At 38.3% G+C, this 17,765-nt stretch overlaps 1 protein-coding gene across 1 annotated transcript; it reads left to right on the forward strand.

Annotated features, from left to right (window-relative positions):
- The first annotated feature begins 2,963 nt into the window (after positions 1-2,963).
- LOC145768344 (uncharacterized) lies at positions 2,964-17,214 on the forward strand. The gene is made up of 16 exons (XM_082579825.1): positions 2,964-3,577; positions 3,784-3,905; positions 5,722-5,850; positions 7,322-7,454; positions 8,907-8,989; positions 9,377-10,897; positions 11,127-11,317; positions 11,809-11,908; positions 12,498-12,581; positions 12,782-12,928; positions 13,008-13,145; positions 13,302-13,376; positions 13,798-13,872; positions 14,216-14,377; positions 15,499-15,588; positions 15,807-17,214. Exons 1-16 carry the CDS (start codon positions 3,082-3,084, stop codon positions 15,972-15,974), a joined length of 3,714 nt encoding a protein of 1,237 aa, XP_082435951.1. The 5' UTR covers positions 2,964-3,081; the 3' UTR covers positions 15,975-17,214.
- The last annotated feature ends 551 nt before the right edge of the window (positions 17,215-17,765 follow it).

Raw genomic sequence — 17,765 nt, forward strand, 5'->3', positions numbered from 1 at the left:
GGATATAGATAAACAAAGTGTTTTGTCCATCTATTGTACATTATAATTTCTGATTCTTTGTTTTTGTTACTAGCTTTTTTACAAAAAGTCTATGATGTCCAATCAGCAATTAAAGAAGCCCAGACTACATAGATCTATTTGGTTGTAATAAGGTAGGCAAACAAAAAGTTTTTCCTTTTTCTAATCCACTGCAGTCATTTCACCTCGTTTTTCTTTTCTGCATTACTGGAATAAAAAACGAAACTTTCAGTATCCTCATTATCATAAACATCATCATTATTATTATTATTAAATTAACATCTATCTTATTCGCTCTTAAGGCGACCACTTTGCATTCAACACAAATAAAATTTTCATCTTCTTGCCGAGAGCTGCTGTGTTCACATTAAAAAATTTGTCGCGATCTATTAGGGCTTGGAACGCAGGACCACCACACCAATGATGGCAGCTGCATTGTTAGCCGGATCGAATAGCGCGGACTAACAAAGTCATAAGCAACAACTAAGAAATTGGTGACGTAATTTTAATAAAGTTCGCCCCGGGCGAGCAAGTTCACGTTTGCTAGTTTCCTGTGATTGTGACAGAACAGTGAAAGTGACATTCTGTCGCTTTCCTTCTTCAATGCAGCAATGTGCATCAGCATTGTCAAAGCATAATCAAAGATATTGAGAAAAATAAAGTTTATAATGAACGGTGTCAGATAACAGCGAGGTAGCCTAAGAACAGCAGGGTCCCAGTAGAAAGTTGTTTCTGGAAGAATTATGATATTTTACCTGACCTGATGAGTGTTGATATATCTTCCAAGTCTCGTAAACTTCCTGCATCTGCTTCAGGACATTCCTGGTCGCCGGTGCAGCGCGACCATAGGATCGTGATCGCATTGATGCAAAATTACAAATGGAAAATAATAAATCAAACAGATTTCCACGTTGTTTTAACATCAACCTGTATGACAATATGATGCATCAGCTTCTGGCAGCTGATGAAACAGTTTTGCTGTTGTTGGGTAAGTGACTGTACGCTTGTGGCAACCCGAACTTTGATAGTGCTACCAGGTTCCTAACGTTACCAGGTTCCTAGCGTTACCAGGTTCCTAACGTTAGTTTTTCAAATGGGAGTTGAAAATTATTGGGCACCTAATCAACATTGAATTTACAAGCCGAATAAAACGTCGGGCGAAAAAATTTGTGCCCATGAATGAATCCATATGAATCAATCATATGGGAAAGATGTATTTTCCCCTTTTCATATGAATTAATGAAAGAACCTCTTGAATTTGAACGTATTAGCTGGACAGTTGGTTAAGAAAATAAAATCTCTTCAACAATGCAAATTTCGTTTCTTGATATTTGCAATTTTAACATGAAGTAGTAATCATAGTCGGGTGTTGAAACAAGAATTAGCGTCATAAAGTCATCTGCTGAACAAAGAGAAACCTCTTTCTATTATTTAACTTCTAGTCAAGTCTGGACTAAGATCGGTGGACGAGTAGCTTGGGTGACGTAGCCATGAAGTGGAGAAATGTTTGAATAATTAGTTTTGATACTGAGCTAGAAGCGACCGCCGCTCGAAAGATCACAATTTAGAAGAAAAACTTAAAGCACTATCTGCCGACGAAATAGACAGAGAACTATACATTGTTATCGAACAAAGGATTAGGAAAGCTTTCCTGTTATTTGCAAAACCCATCTAGTGTAAAGAATTAGGTCAACGAATTTAAATGTTTCAAGCAAGATTTCTGTGACGCTGAGATGTGATGCAGCTTGATGTACATTGCAAATATTAAAACTTTAGAGGCAGCATAACAACTATCAAAAAGATGAGTTGAGTTAAACTGTTTTAAAGACAGAGCAGATAAAATACGTCTTTTTGCGACAATCAGAATAACACGAATTGCTTGCAAACAAACCACAATTGTATCCTTGTATGATGATCAATGCTTGTCCCCGCGCAAAATTTGATTTAAAAAACGGCCTAATTTCGCTATAACATATACGCTGGTGATTGCATTGAAATAAAAGATTAGGCAGTGTTCACAGAACGTAACTTACTTTGTAACAAGTCGTTTTTTGGACGTGGTTGTACAAATCGGGTTTTTAATAAAATCAAACTACAGGTGTAAAATGTTGATCACACGGCAAGTTAGCGATGGGCCAATTGTGACCAAACATTTAAAGATCTCAAGCAACAAAGAGAGATGGTCTCGCCGACATTGTTTGTTTGATAAAGCAAACATTATGATAAACCAAACAGGGCATTGTTAGCAGAGCGGTCGCGCGTAATAAAGTTTTAAATTTATCGTTGAAGATTGTTGCGCACCAGACCATGAAGTTACTAAGTTGATGACGTCGGTGCAGGGCAACTGGCGATGACGTCGTTGCAGAGTATCCACACTGTCAACACTTTGATGCGTCAAATCTGCTTGGTTGTTTACCACAATGATATTTTAAATAGGAAATGTCGCAATTATAGTTTCATCTGTTGTCTGGTTGTCTACATTTTAATGTATATCCAGACATAGCCGTTCCCCGGTTAGGAATCGAACCCACGACCTCGGGCATTGGGTGGAGATCTTCTCTAAACATCCGGCCAATGACGCGGTCATGTGCTTTGATTACGTCATTGTTAAATTCATGTTGGTAAATAATGTAAATGCCAGTTGCTTGCGGTGTGTATCTTAAACCTTTGTGTCCACTATAAGCATCGATGACTCACCTCTCGCAATTTTTAGGCGAAAATCTTGAGCTAAAACGATGAAGCTTAAAATAGTTGTTGCTTTGAGTTGCAACAACTTCTATGTGACACGCACAAACAATTATTCCACAATTTGACAAATACATTTGTACCAAGTTACAAATGTTTATGACCAAACAATGAACATGCTTTCTTGTTTTTAGAAAGACAAGCTACTTTTATTGTTAACTGCGACTTTTCATGATTTCAATTGGTGTACAGCTGCTACTTGCATTGTTAAGTCAGAATAATCTTTATGAGATCACAAGATAATGACAAGTTTGTCAACCGTGAGTTTCACTCTCAGTATCCTCTTATGCTAACGAGCAAAAAGATACCCATTCTACCATGAAGACAAGTTCGCCATTAAAAAGGTCTTGGTTTGACAATGTAACAGCCAATTCGCTAGAACGAAGAAAAGACAAACAACATCGGAACGGAGAATATTATGATTCTCGTCATAGCGGATCAAGTCAGACTCTTCCAAGAGCAATCAAGGTTTTATCTCCAATGCATTCTTCCAGACAAGGAAGAGATTCTCCAACTCTTTCCAATGCATCCACAAGCACTATCAGCGTTATCCAATCACCACCCTCTCATTGTGACAACATAAACCATGCTTTGAATAACTCTCTTCCGCTTAGTGATGGAACGTCGTTTGTAAAATCTCCAACCGAAACGTGTAGCAGCTCGGGCGTCTCTTCAGCAACGTTCAGCTACGATGAGAGATCTTTTAACTTCGATGAAAGAATTTCAGCAAATCGAAAATTTGTGGATCGTTCTAAGAAGTTGCTTTCTTCACCAGACCATCCTTCCTTTCAAAACAATTATGACGTCACACCGGGTAAGTAATTGTTTATTGTAAAAATGAATTTCATGCTGTGAAGTCATAGACGACGTTGCGAGTTGTCTCCAAAAACACAATTGAAGCTATTTTGTTTGAAGCTTCAGTCCATCGCAAAATGATGTGAGAATTCCATCTAACACGATAAAGTACACCTACAAATTTATTGTTTCATGTTTTCATTGAATTTTCGATGCACATTTCAGCTCTAAGCTCTCCCAGAGTCCCACCTATGGCAGCGACGAGGTTTTACGACAAAGTCGACCAGGAGATCACCAGCAAGCTCAAAAAAACAATAAGAGAAGTGCGGTCACGTGATCATCAGCTTGTATGATTTACAAATAAATATGATCTTTCTCATTTATGACGTCACAAATCGAGTATTGGCACCTTACATTGGTGGTTCTAGAATACCAGAGAACGAATGTTTATTATTAGATGAGCTCAAAGCGAATCTACCCTTTCATTATGTTTTCTCAAACTGTTTGTTGTTGGTTATGCTTAGTGGTTGATTTGACCATAGCAGAACTTTTTAAATATTCACAAAGTCACTTTTCAAATATGGAACTTTGAATTTAGATGTTTTTTGGTTTATCTTCTGCTTCTACGGTCACGTCATAATGCTTGCACACCTTCGAGCGATTTGCGGTCGCATTCACTTATCACCTTTCATGGTCAATGCCTCGCTCGACCGCAACATTGTTGTCTATATAGCGAAGAGATAATGAGCTTTGGTGAAGGCTTTATTGCACATGACTTACTTCTATCCATAAATCGCGCCAGAAACCATCGCACTCGATATTTCTATTAAGGTGATTATGACGTAGGCTTCCCATGAACCGAAAAACATGGTCCTTGTGTCGATCATGTCCCCTGTGGTTGCTACTCTTCCGGTTCTTATTGGTGTAGATCAGAACTTGGCCAACATAGGGCGGTAAAAAGGACAGGACTTGCGCCCCAAAGTCATAGGCAACGATTTCCACGATTTACCATTGTCTCAGAAAATATACATCAACGCATAAACAATTTAATATTTGATCAATTAAGAGTTTTTGGGTAAGCTGTAACTTGTGTTTTATTTACAGTAGAAATGTTTATAACTGCTTTATACTGGATATATACAGCAGTAGGCTTACCTTGCATGCTTTTATATGGACATTGCATGGCGTATACATACTGCTTGAATACTGATAGGCTATGTGTGGGCACTATTATGACTTATTTATACCAACCCTACCCATGTACTGTACCGAGTAAACATATTAGATGTTCTTGTGCTTCTCAAATGATGATTTTATAGCGACAGTTCCGGTTAGTTCAGTTTCCACGTTGGTGGTTGCAGGAACGACCACTTGAGGGCACCTGCTTTTGCACTGTGCCCAACACGCGTCTGATCCAACGTATACATTGCAACAAATAGAGGTATGAGAGATTTGGAGGGTTCACTTATTAAGCAACAATGGTGTTCGAAAAGACACGAGCTCCACACAGGCGATGTGAAGTTCTACAAAATAAAGAGTTGCCAACGCAAGAGAAAACAATCAAAACTAGCATGAAAACATTTGCTACCTTTGTAGTCAGTTTTTCATTTGAGTATTATCAGAAATTTTTGTGAAATTGCTTCATGTACTCTCCTTGTGGTCCTTCTCCTTCCTAGGGGAGCAAATGTACCGCCACAGGTTTCCAGAATATCTGAAGTTTGTTTGCAGAGAAGTTTGTTTGCTCAGTTATTTCGTTTCTTTGCAATTTTTATATGTAGGATAGGATGTAGTTAGGATAAAGAAGATGGATTGATAACATGAAATGAATTTCCTGGTAGTGTCGAGTCGTTAGATTAAAATACTGCCGAAGAGAACAATCTGTGCACTCGAACGTACCAACACGAAAGGTTTGTCGTTACATCGCGGTGATATCATGAGGTCAATAAATCCGGAAATCTAAAATCGGTTACAAACATTTTCGGGAATGACTAATGCGTTTGTCAACAACCAGAGTTCGGTTGATTACGTCATAATTAAAATCTTCCACATCCAACAAACCAACTATTGTTTTAATGCAAACTTCCTGTTGGTAGGTGTGGACGCAACAAAGTCAATTTGAGTAAAAAACACTTTTTTCAATTTCTTTTTCATTGTTGTGTTTAGCTGAAAGATATTGCTGACGTAGCTCGAATCATTGATGACGTGGACGACGAGGATTGGCTGCTTGTATTCATTGGGGAGTTGGAGGTCCATCTGGGGGATCTGATGAGAGTAGATGCAAAGAGGGGTTTGGTGGGTGATGTCAAAGAAACAAAATTATACAATTTCGTGATGTTTTGATTGGTTTTGAGCAACCAAATAAATAAAATATTATTATTTCATAAAACAAAGACTCTTTGACAAAGTCACAGCCAACGCGATGAATTTATTCAGAAATTAATAGCATTGAGATTTTTAAATACAAACATTTGTTAAATTGTCAAATAAATTTCACTTTTGCTGCCTTTAAAAGTGGATAAGACTTGGTTATTGTCATTAAAATTTAAATTTGCAACAACGTCGCATACACTTCAGTGCAATTAAATCTTAGTGACGTATGCCCCAGTTGACGTCTGGTGACAAAAGTTTTAGATGAAATGGAAAGACAAGAAAGTCAATTGTAAGCCTGAAGAAAAGCCTGACTGTAAATGCTTTGCCACAGACGCGATCTTGTGTTCATGGTATAAGACCTGCGCCCATTCGAGAGTGAAAATCTCTCACTACTCAATTAAGTCAATAAATCTTTATTATTTGTCGTTTTAATTATAACTCGAAGCAATTTCCTTAATCGGGCCAATCGATGCTTAATCTTGTGCACAGTCACCAACAAAATATCGACATTCCTCATTTTCACGTTTAACGCCTGAGGTCGCATTCAAACAATTCTCAATAAGAACGTCTTAGACTCTCGTCTTTGTATATTGTTCACATTCCAACAGGGTAAAAACTATGTTGACAAAACAATTTTTGAATTGCTGCAACAGAAAAACAACGTATTTTCAATTACAAGAAGCAAAAATCGTGGCTTTCATTACTAAATACAAAACTAAGAGAAAGTTACAAGAAACATCAAAGTATAAACCAAAACAACACCAGAAGCAAAGTGCGGTCAAACTCTATCTGCGTTGCTTGTTGCAATAGAAGGTCAAACACACGGATGACCCATGATGGTTTCAAGGAATTGAACTTGGATATTATGAGTCTCTCAATAAACACAATAATGTTCTTGTGATGTGACATGTGTTTTAATGAACTAGAATTATATGCATTGTGACTAATTCAACACAAAAAGCGTCATGTTTGTGTGTGATTGGATGTCAAGTCTTTACAACGATCTGAAGTTCCATTTGAGTAAAAGAGAATCTGAAACAAACATTCAAACTACAAACAGCTGCTTGGGCTTTGTAAAGCTAGCTGCGCTTCGAACATTGCAATCTTCGAAATGTAACTGCAACAGCATCACTGGGAACATTATCACTGGGTACATTATCACTGGGTGTATCAAGAGAGTCACACGGTTCCTCTTGATGAGTCATGGCTTCAATAAGAGGACACAATGGCTTTAATAAGAGGACACATCCTCTTCACGAGAATACGCTTCATCAAATGACCACCCGGTCTGCCTGAAACACACCGTTTGCCTAACGAAATGTTTCTTGAAAAGCTTTGTGTAATTTGCAAATGTTAACGTAATTCGAACGTATATTGAATGCAATGTTTGCAGCCTTCATACGACGATGAGAGGCAAAAGAAAGAAATTCTTCTGAGAGTTGCCCAAGATTTGGTCGATTATTTGAAAAACCGTTCAAGTTACTATCGTCACCGAAGTGGAACCTCCACGTCATCGATGGAATCAGGTACGTAGAGTATTCAGTGAAATCTCGTCTCCGAGTTATCCTTCTAGAAAGTTGTCCACATTATTCATGGATCAATTGTTGAGATTAAGGTTCTGTCGATGTAACATTACCAAAGCGGAAAAAAAAAATTTAAATCTAAATTTCTTCTATTCCACTTGCTAATAAAATATGCATACGAGGATATTACAGTAAAAGACTGCAACACCTACTTTTAATGAAAATCTAGATTGTATAATTTGGTCTCCAGACCAATCGGTATGTGACAACTCAGCTTTTGCTTCCACTCAGCAACTAGATTTCAGCTCCTGTCCAAGTCAGCAAATGAGGTTTTTACCTAACATGGGACTTGCTTGGTCATCGCTTGCTAAACTGAATTTGCTGACTTGCGACATGCCAAGTTATGGGTTGCTCAGTTGTTACTTGCTCAGTTTTATCATTTATCTTTTCAGCCACTTGTTGAAATATTGCTAGCTCAGTCTACTCGATAGCTCAGATAGTTAGCGCGTAACTTCGTGAACGAAGAAGCTTCAAGATCAAGCAGCGCTGGTTCGACTCTCGGAGTGTGCGCTTGAGCAACGCACGTCAACGACTGCTTTCCATTCAGCTGCATCTAATGGATGGAATAATTTCCCGATAACAACACTTCAAAAATAGCAAGCTTCACTCTGTCAATCTCTGTGACCGGCCTGCGTCAGTGGTTCAAATCCTCTACAAATATGCGAAACTGTCAGGATTAAGCCCTTGAAAAATCTTTCCCAATCCGAGGAGAAAGATTCAATCAATCAGTTGCCACGTGCTCCACTATTTGCTCAGTTCACAACCGATGACTTGTAGGAGGTTCAGGCTTTATAATTCAGACATAAAACGAGTTGCATTCACAATATTGTCACTAATCATGTAAATTCTCATAAATTTTATTGCATCTACCCGGCTTTATATATTTTTGCACAGACTGCATTTTAGATCAATCTTTAGAAACCAATTGGTAACCAATACCCAGGAAACATTGTACCTCGGCCCAACGTAGTGTGACAGTTGGTAAAATAGTGCTCCTCTGTTGACCCAATCTATCTTTCACCATTCGTCGCAGTTGGGCGAACTTATTTTAAAATCTTTGGGTTAACGTAAAAAAATTAGGGGTTACCGTAGTTCGCCCGCAAATAACGACGTTGGCACAACGTTCTGTACAACTGCACACCAACATTGGCACGAACAACTTCCTAATTCTAAGTTTTTTTGCATTTTCATTGTCCCATTACAATTGTAAAGGGAATACCATGAAGCAAACTTAAACAATTCTTCGAAGGTATCTTCAATTAAAATATTCAAAAGTTGGCAAAGTTGGCAAAACTACACTACCCTCAACCAACCTGAACAACTGTCAGCCAACGTTGGGCCAAGGAAAAATGTTTACTGGTAGTCAGCAAAGCATGATGAAACAATACATTCTAGATTTTGCCGAAAGCAATGATACACTTCGTCGGTTGAAAGCGCTATCTTCGCAGAATCTTGGGAACACTTCTGCAATGACGAAGGTTCTGGAGCATTTCTTATTTAGAGAGTTCTTCATGGCCATCAGCAGACTAGAATGAACATTCACTAGAACAAGCTGATGGCCAAATGACGTATCTATTCGTGTTCAACGTTGCTTGACTGTGCAACATATTCCCATAGATTACCAGGCACTGTTGTTGTTTATTTGCAAACCGTAAAGTAAATAAATTTGGGATATATATTATTGGCAAAAAGTGTGAGTCCAGTTAATGGCATAAAACCTTTCACGCCAATTAAATGATATGATTTTACTGTTTTATGATTTCCAAAACTAGTTGCAAATTTTCAATCAATGTCTCTTGCAAACTCTTAATGCTTAAAACCAAAGCATTTCATTAATTAACTTCCAGGTCGTTTGTTTGTTTCAGCTGCAACGACGACTTTCAAGTCTTTCGTGCGTGCTCGATAAATATCTCTGCCGGTTGGCTAACCATACGTCATCAACACATGTCTATCCACAAGATGAAGAGAAATCCGTTCAAAATGGAGATTCTTTCAAAGACCATACAAGGCTGGATGCAACCACAGCAAAGAGAGAATTTAAACCTTCCCAAGATATCCAGAGCAAGGGCGCCACCTTGCGTGAAGTGAAATCAAATAATCTTCACCACACTCGGCAGTACAAGTTGAGGCAACCAGAGAAGCAATATCAGACATCGAACAATCCAATAACAACAAATGATGGTACGACCAAAAATACTGATCGCTTTTCAGTAGACTCCCTCAGAAGGAGCGAGTTGAAACATGAACCAATCTGGAAGAACCAAGACAAGAAAGGTAGAACTCTTCACCTTAATCGTGGCCTACCCACGTATGCTCATCCTTCTTTGAACAATGCTAAGATCTCACATAGTTACGTTAACAACCGCAAACAATTATTTGAGCGCATAAATGACGACACCTACAACGCACAATCTCATAAAAAAGAAAGTAAAAATAATTGTTTAGACACGAATGAAAGAGCACAAACAAATTCCTTTGGTTTAGAAAGAACATCATTTGGCAATGATATGAACAGAGAAGCGAATTTGAGAGAACTACACCTTCGATGTGGGAGTTTGGATAGAAAACTGTGGAAAAAAGGTCACAAGGCAAGAAAAGAGCAACTGAAGAGGAGTTCATCTAGTGACAATATCAATGATCCTGCATCTTTAACTTCCGATCGACATTTGTCTTTCTATTATCATGAGCACAAGAAACAAGCCATCCTCAACACCACAGATGAAAGTCAAGAGCTCACCAGTGGACAGCAACGCAACAAAATGTCAGAAATAACCATTGAAATAAATCGTGAGCCTTCCACACAACAAAAACTAATCTGCCACGAAGAAGCCACACTTATCCCAACGCATCAACATCAACTTCAACATCAACAAGTTGTTGAACTCGACGGAGATTTCAATCAACAATTTCGACGGAAAGCTAAAAGTCGAGTGAAAACTAAGGCAAGGTCTGAAACCGCATCATCATCAGTGCAGTGCAACACCGCATCATCATCAGTGCAGTGCAACACCGCAGCATCATCAGTGCAGTGCAACACCGCATCATCATCAGTGCAGTGCAACACCGCATCATCATCAGTGCAGTGCAACACCGCATCATCATCAGTGCAGTGCAACACCGCAGCATCATCAGTGCAGTGCAACACCGCATCATCATCAGTGCAGTGCAACACCGCAGCATCATCAGTGCAGTGCAACACCGCATCATCATCAGTGCAGTGCAACACCGCAGCATCATCAGTGCAGTGCAACACCGCAGCATCATCAGTGCAGTGCAACACCGCAGCATCATCAGTGCAGTGCAACACCGCATCATCATCAGTGCAGTGCAACATCATTTCCGAAGATCACATCAAGCGAGCTGATGGTGAAATCACCAGAATGAAGGTGAGAGATCTTACACCAGATGCTTAGAAAGTCACGCTTGACCGCATTTTCATTTTGAACTTTCTGCAGTCGCAATACATGAAACAGTATTTTAATTTTAATGAAATTGGCTTATAACGTTTTGAAAACTTTTGTCTTACAGTTTGAGTGTCACGAAGTTTATATTACAGCTGATGAAAAAAGTGCGAAGAGTTGCTTATTTAACAAATTAAAAATTTATGATTGGTAGAAATCTGCCGAGCTTCTCCGAAGAGGAGTCACCGAAGCAAGAGAGGAAAGAGATGAAAAAGACAGAAAGATCTCGATTCTGGAGTCTCGCATGCAAAGACTGAAGAAAAGTATTGAAGAGCGGAAGAGCCAGGAGGGATCAGTGCAAGAAGAGTTGGAGCGATTGCAGATGATGTTAAAAAGTGAAGAGAGGTTTGAAAGTCATCCTTTTACTTGCTGTATTTATGACATCACAATGTGAAGTCACGTTGTAACGTTAACGTAATAACGTCACGTCAAGTACGTGTAACGTAACGTAACCAGCCTACTGTAAATGCAGCGCTTCAAAATATAGTTACCAATGTTTTATGATGTGGCATTTTTAATCTACAGCAATATGCAGCAGTAAAATAAAATTGGTTTAAAATTTCTTAAATTTTTTCTTTGCACTACTGCAAGATATTTCACCATAGAGTAATGTCAACTTCATTGTGACAACTTCAACTTCATTGTGACAACTTCATTGTGACAACTTCAACTTCATTGTGACAACTTCATTGTGACAACTTCATTGTGACAACTTCAACTTCATTGTGACAACTTCAACTTCATTGTGACAACTTCGTTCCATCACATGCACAGTTGCACACGTTTAAACAATATTTTCTCAATGTCATTTGATGTGGTATCAACGTTGATTGCAGGTATCACAGCGAAAGAGTGAAGGAGCTACAGACTAAGCTAGAAGAACTTGAGAGACGATCAAGCAGCCAACAGAGGAGAGTGAACGACATGGAACAATGGGTGGGACGCTTCATCTGAGAATCACATCTTTTCAACTTAAAGACACCTGCAATATTTCTTGAATTCAGCTTTAACATAGTTAATTTAGATGATCAGCAATTCACTAGCAATTAGAGAAGAACTCAAGTTATTGCTGTCATGTCAATAGCGTGGCATGGAACTATGTGACATGCAATCATGTGGCATGCAACTATGTGACATGCAACCAGGTGACATGCAACCAGGTGACATGCAACCAGGTGACATGCAACCAGGTGACATGCAACCGTGTGACTGATCGACAGGCTTAGAGTCTATCCGCTCTACAAATTTCAAGAACAATCGCGCAAATGGCGGTCACACTACTGGCTGTGGTGCAAAAATTAACATGATGCTTGTATTTTATGAAGCCTACAAGATATTTGATTCAAAATCAATACAAATTTTCGAATTTAACTGTGATTTCAAATCCAAGCTGAGTGCTTTGAAAATTAGAGAATGACTCTATCTTCATTGTGTAATAAGTTCAACAGCGGTCTCACTTGTCAGATTATTACTTGTGTAAAATTAGTCAGTTATTTTTCATCATGAAAACACTTTTATGTTTCAGATTGAAACGTTGAAAAAAGAAAAAGCTTCAACAAATGATAGATGCGTTCAGTTGGCCAAGGAGAAACGTGAATTAGAGGAAAAGGTAATTTCATGCCGTTATCAATTCTGAGGTGATTATTAAACACATCCAATACATTAAGACGACGTTATAATGATGAACAATAACAGATGGTAAAACAAACCGCTCCGTTACTTGTGAAGTTGTTACCAAAGTTCTTGCCTCACAGGAAATGTTCTAAACCAAAGTGAATGTTACGTCACAAAGTTTTCTACTTGTTGCAGCTTCATGATGCAACAATCGCTTTGATGCGGGAGAAACGTCATAGTAGAAAGCTGCAAGCAGACAATATTCGTCTCGAGCTAGAAGTCGCGAAAGTTCATGCTAACAGAGAAACAGATAAGAGATCGGCTGAAGACAAATCAAAACAGGTTTGTAAAAACGATATGACGAAATTGCATTGACAGAAGCGTTGGAGTATTTTGTGGTCATTACTTGCATTGTTGGCAGGAACGCGACTCCGCGGTCTTGCATCTACTTAACGATGTCGTTTCAACGGTTGCAAAAGAAGAAGCAGAAGTTCAAGAGAAAGTAACAAAAGAAAAACTTAAGAATCTTCAAGAAGAAAATCACAACCTTACAACTGAGGTAGACCATGAATAATTTCAAATGGAAATACATGATAAAAGTTTCCACCACGAATGTCAAGCACTTACTGGTCATTTCGTTCATGAGATTGATGCACAAAATAAATAAATGCATTCTAACCGGACGTAAACAAAACGTTCAAAATCAATATTTTAGAACGAGGATCTGCGACAACAACTCTCATCAGAACAGAGCATCTCAGCCGCTGCCACGGATTGTTTCAGACAAGAGGTGATTTAATTAATTCTTTAATGCTTCTCAGGTGCTTCTTTAATTGTCTGAATAATTTCAAGACCAAATTTAGGTGTAGATATCTACATCAACTGATATCCATTTTTAATCAATTGTCTGCAGTGATCAAACAAAGATTGTGCTACCCTCTTTCTGCCTTAAATTTTGAAAAAACTTTCTAATATCAACGACGTGTCCAGTTTACAAAATTAGCCAAGTAAGAAACTTGGATTTCACTGAGTGGAGGCAGAATTGGTACTAATACTTGGTGAACATGAAGGGAAACGATTTCTTGGCGTTCAGAAAAGACCAATAAATAAAGTGATTCATTTATGTTTCAAAAATCAAGCAGATAGTTGGTGACAAACAGTATGTAGGCCTACAACTCGCTATCTTGTGTATAACTCTACTTTGCTTTCAGATTGAATTTCTGTGCAATGAAGTCAGTGTTCACCAAGAGTCCGCAAGAGCACAAAGAGAACAATATGATTATGAGGTAACAATTCAGATTTGACTGCTCTTTCCCCGTTCGTTGGGTTTCCAAGAGACGTCATAATCCTCGGTGGCGCTGGTTGACTCTCGTTGGTTGAAGACTTGGATTAAGTAGACGGAAAATGCGACATTTAACTTTGTGTCTAAGTGTCCTGCGAAGTCACACCCACAGTCTCCTGAGCAGTTTCGAACTAACGCCCTCCAAACGTCGCTATCCAGTAGGTCACTGCTGTTGAAGTCGGTATACGCCACAATCTACCTATTCAGGCGCAGCCCACACAATTCAATGCAAATACACTTCTTTGAATTGACATTTCTCCACCAACAACAAATACGAATCTATGCAGATTACTCGCATCCTCTCATCGAGGCCCGACAATCCCAGCACGCCGCCCCGAGAGGTCGACAATTGTGACGACGTAGAAGTGACGTCATTGCAGAGTCAAATAATCTACCAGCAGACATTGACGAAAACCCTCCACACAGAAAACTTGAGGTTAAGACAAGAGGTAAGACCTTGTTGACACTTATTGCCACCTGCAATAGGTTGACTATGAAGGTACTGAATATTATTACTATTATTACGATGAGAACTTTGAAAAACATTGCTTAGCAAAATATCAATTCTGTAGTTACTTGGATGTTTGTAACTTTTCATTATTACGTCAATCAATGCAAAGTTGTGAGAAATATCTTGCATCTTATCGTGCCATCCGAGGCTGCAAAATAGCTGGAAAAGTATACTGTAGAAATTGTATTTCTTTGCAAGTCTGCTCCAGTGCTTCTGCACTACATTGGGTCGGTTGTTATCATTGATTGTCATTTCACACATGAACTCGATTCTCTCCGCTAAACAAGTACGAAAAAGAGATTGCCGTCGCTCATTGTTGCAACAATTGATTATATTTCATCAATTGTTTGGAATCCTAGTGAAACAACATTATATAAGGCAGGCAAGACACAACAATAACACAGGGTTAAGCATTACAACAGTATATTACATATTTACAATAGTTCAACATTCAAACGTTTTCGACTTAACTTAAGTCCTCATCAGGAATCTGTAAATATTTATAAACTACAATAAATTTCACTTCTTGACAGTGACTACCGTAACTAACTAACTAAACAACTAACTAAAAGCATCGAGAAACACGCAACGATTAAAACCAATAGAGTGGAAAACATACAGACAGACGAAAAAATTACATTAAGAAAAGGCAACTGCATGACTGAGTTACAAAGGAATTTGCACCACGGGGTACGTGATACAACTAGTAAATGTTGAGGAGAATGGAGGCGCCTCCCGCAAATGATTGTTTAAATTTGGGTTGTAGCGTTTGATTAAAAGTGCTTCCTGAATTTTTGTGTCAAATTGGGATTTGCCTTTGCGTAAAATTTTAAATGAGTCAGTAGAGAATTTTTGATCTGTGCAAATTTTTTATACTGTTGTAATGCTCAACCCTGTGTTATTGTTGTGTCTTGCCTGCCTTTGGTATAAAAAAGCAAACTCTCTCCCGAAACTATAATAATATATAAAGTCATTAACAAAATTATCAGAAGCCGTGGCTGAACTCGCTTCCATTGCGATAGCTTGCCATGTGTGTCATTTATTTTTATGTTTGTGCAGAGAGATGAATTGCGGGGTTTGATGTCTGGGGATTGTCATCGCGCACAAGCAACAGAGACTAAAGACTTCGAGTGCCAGATGGACGACATGGTATTTTTGTGTTTTGTTAAGGAGATAGTTGTAGGTTTACAATTCGTTATAATTGTTGAGTATTCCAAGGATGCTTGATGACAGGATTGATAGAGTATTCCAAGGATGCTTGATGACTGGATTTATAGAGTATTCCAAGGATGCTTGATGACTGGATTTATAGATTTATGAAATAATTCCGTAATTGATTTTTTGTTTTAATCTATTTTCTTATTCAGTCATACACAAAAATGAAGGCGCACGAATTCTATTTGAAAGAAGCCTTGCGAAACGCACAACGATTGGTCGAAAGAGGGCGCCAATTTCAAAAGGAAACAACCGATCACGTGATAAAAACAAGACGCCTTGAAATTGAAGTCAAGCAAAGGGAGAATTTCAGGAACTGATACTTGCTGCTTGACCCTAACAATGACCATCGGGTGGATATACACTGTCAGCACTTTCTTCTGTTGTTTCTATGGCAAGACCTGGTCCATAAGAATATTAAGATTCAAAACCAACCAACCATATTCGTTGCAATCTCAACATAGGGTTCGATTCCTTATTAAGTAACAATCTTGGCTACACTACCCCGCCAAAAGCGTTTTCTGGGTATTTTCTAGTGATCCTTCCAAACTTTTCTCCTTCAACCAAGAGAACAGTATGCCACACTGCATATCAATTCTACATTCTCCTATGTTGACTCAAGAAAGTTATTATAAGAAAATTATTGAAAAGTATAATGTGTTTGGTTATTTTTATATTTTTGCATTGAAAACAATGATATAAAGTGCAACACAGAGAGAATCATACATGCCACCGAACTTGTACGACAGCCACCCTGGCGTTCCGTAGAACTTTCGTAATGATGCGACAAGCTGGGTTCGGGTTACCGCCATCTTGTACAGAATCTGCTTTTCTGCATTTACGCTTTGCTTTGTGTTTAACAATCTCGCTTACCTGCGTCATAAAGATACCTGCTCGTTAAACAATGCCTCTTTATTTTGCTCATCTTGCTTACGGTATCGGTTTTGTTCATTATGCATTTATATATTTTTTGAAATTCTAACGCAAATCAAACAGCGAATACACGCGAGATAGAAGTTAACTTACTGGAAAAGCCAACAACAAACTTAGCTCATTTAAAAATTTATACCAACACAAAAATATTGATATTTATTAGATTACTGCTGTTGGATGATGAATAAAAAAAGTAAGAAATGGCCAATTGATGACAGAACTAAGCCACTGCTGGCGGCAAAAGTTTTGAGTGTGTTTGCAGCAATCAAAGTTATTGCGGGTCCAATATGAAATCAGTTGCCTGCAATTGAAATTAGTCACTCAGTAGCCTAATCGTAGCGCGATTGGTTTTGAAGCTTATTTGTGACGTGATAAAAATAATGTTGTCAGTGGAAGCAAAGATTCCCGTGTAATTTCAGAACAGAACTAAATCCCTAAACAACAACTTTGCTTTTGATCGATGCTTGAAAACAATTCTTGGCAAAATAGCTGCTTAGAACGCAGTTAGCGAGGACAAGAAAACATAAATTTGTTTACGCTAACGCTTACGGCCACATATTTTTGGATAGTTGTCGCTTGAGGCTACGCCTTAACCCTTTGCTTTTCAACGTTTTTTTGGAAGTTAACTGCTCAAGGGGGGGCCGTTTTTGGATCAAATTTAATCAGCTGTGACGTGTTATCCGCTGATGCTACTTCAACAGAAGTTGCACTGGTGTGAAAGCAAATCATTTGTCTATAAGTTTGAAAAATCATTATTTTAAAATTTTATATGTTAAACTTGATATTTCAATTTTTGCAAAGGTACCCAAAAACGACAATTTTGATTTAACTTGCCGCTACTTAATTAACCGTGCTAATCCGATTTCATGCAAACTTCTAAATAACAAAGAGCTCGATCGAACGCACGAAGTGTGTGTGCGGTGTGCCGAATCATTGCATTGATTAGAATTTACGACTTGCGAGCAAATCTTATTGTAAGCTACTCACTGATTCTAAAATAATTACAGAGTAACATTGTTACACGAATTTGAAAAAAAACAAACTGCGTTTGTTGTTTTACATTTTTATCCTAAACTAATGCATTCCTAAACTCATGGCTAGCTTCTAGTTTTATGGAACCAAATTTCTCATAAGTAACACCTTAGCCTGCTTGAATAGCTGTTTACATCTTCGTTTGT

This window comes from Aplidium turbinatum, chromosome 1, assembly GCF_918807975.1.
Source record: "Aplidium turbinatum chromosome 1, kaAplTurb1.1, whole genome shotgun sequence".
Classification (NCBI taxonomy): Eukaryota; Metazoa; Chordata; class Ascidiacea; order Aplousobranchia; family Polyclinidae; genus Aplidium; species Aplidium turbinatum.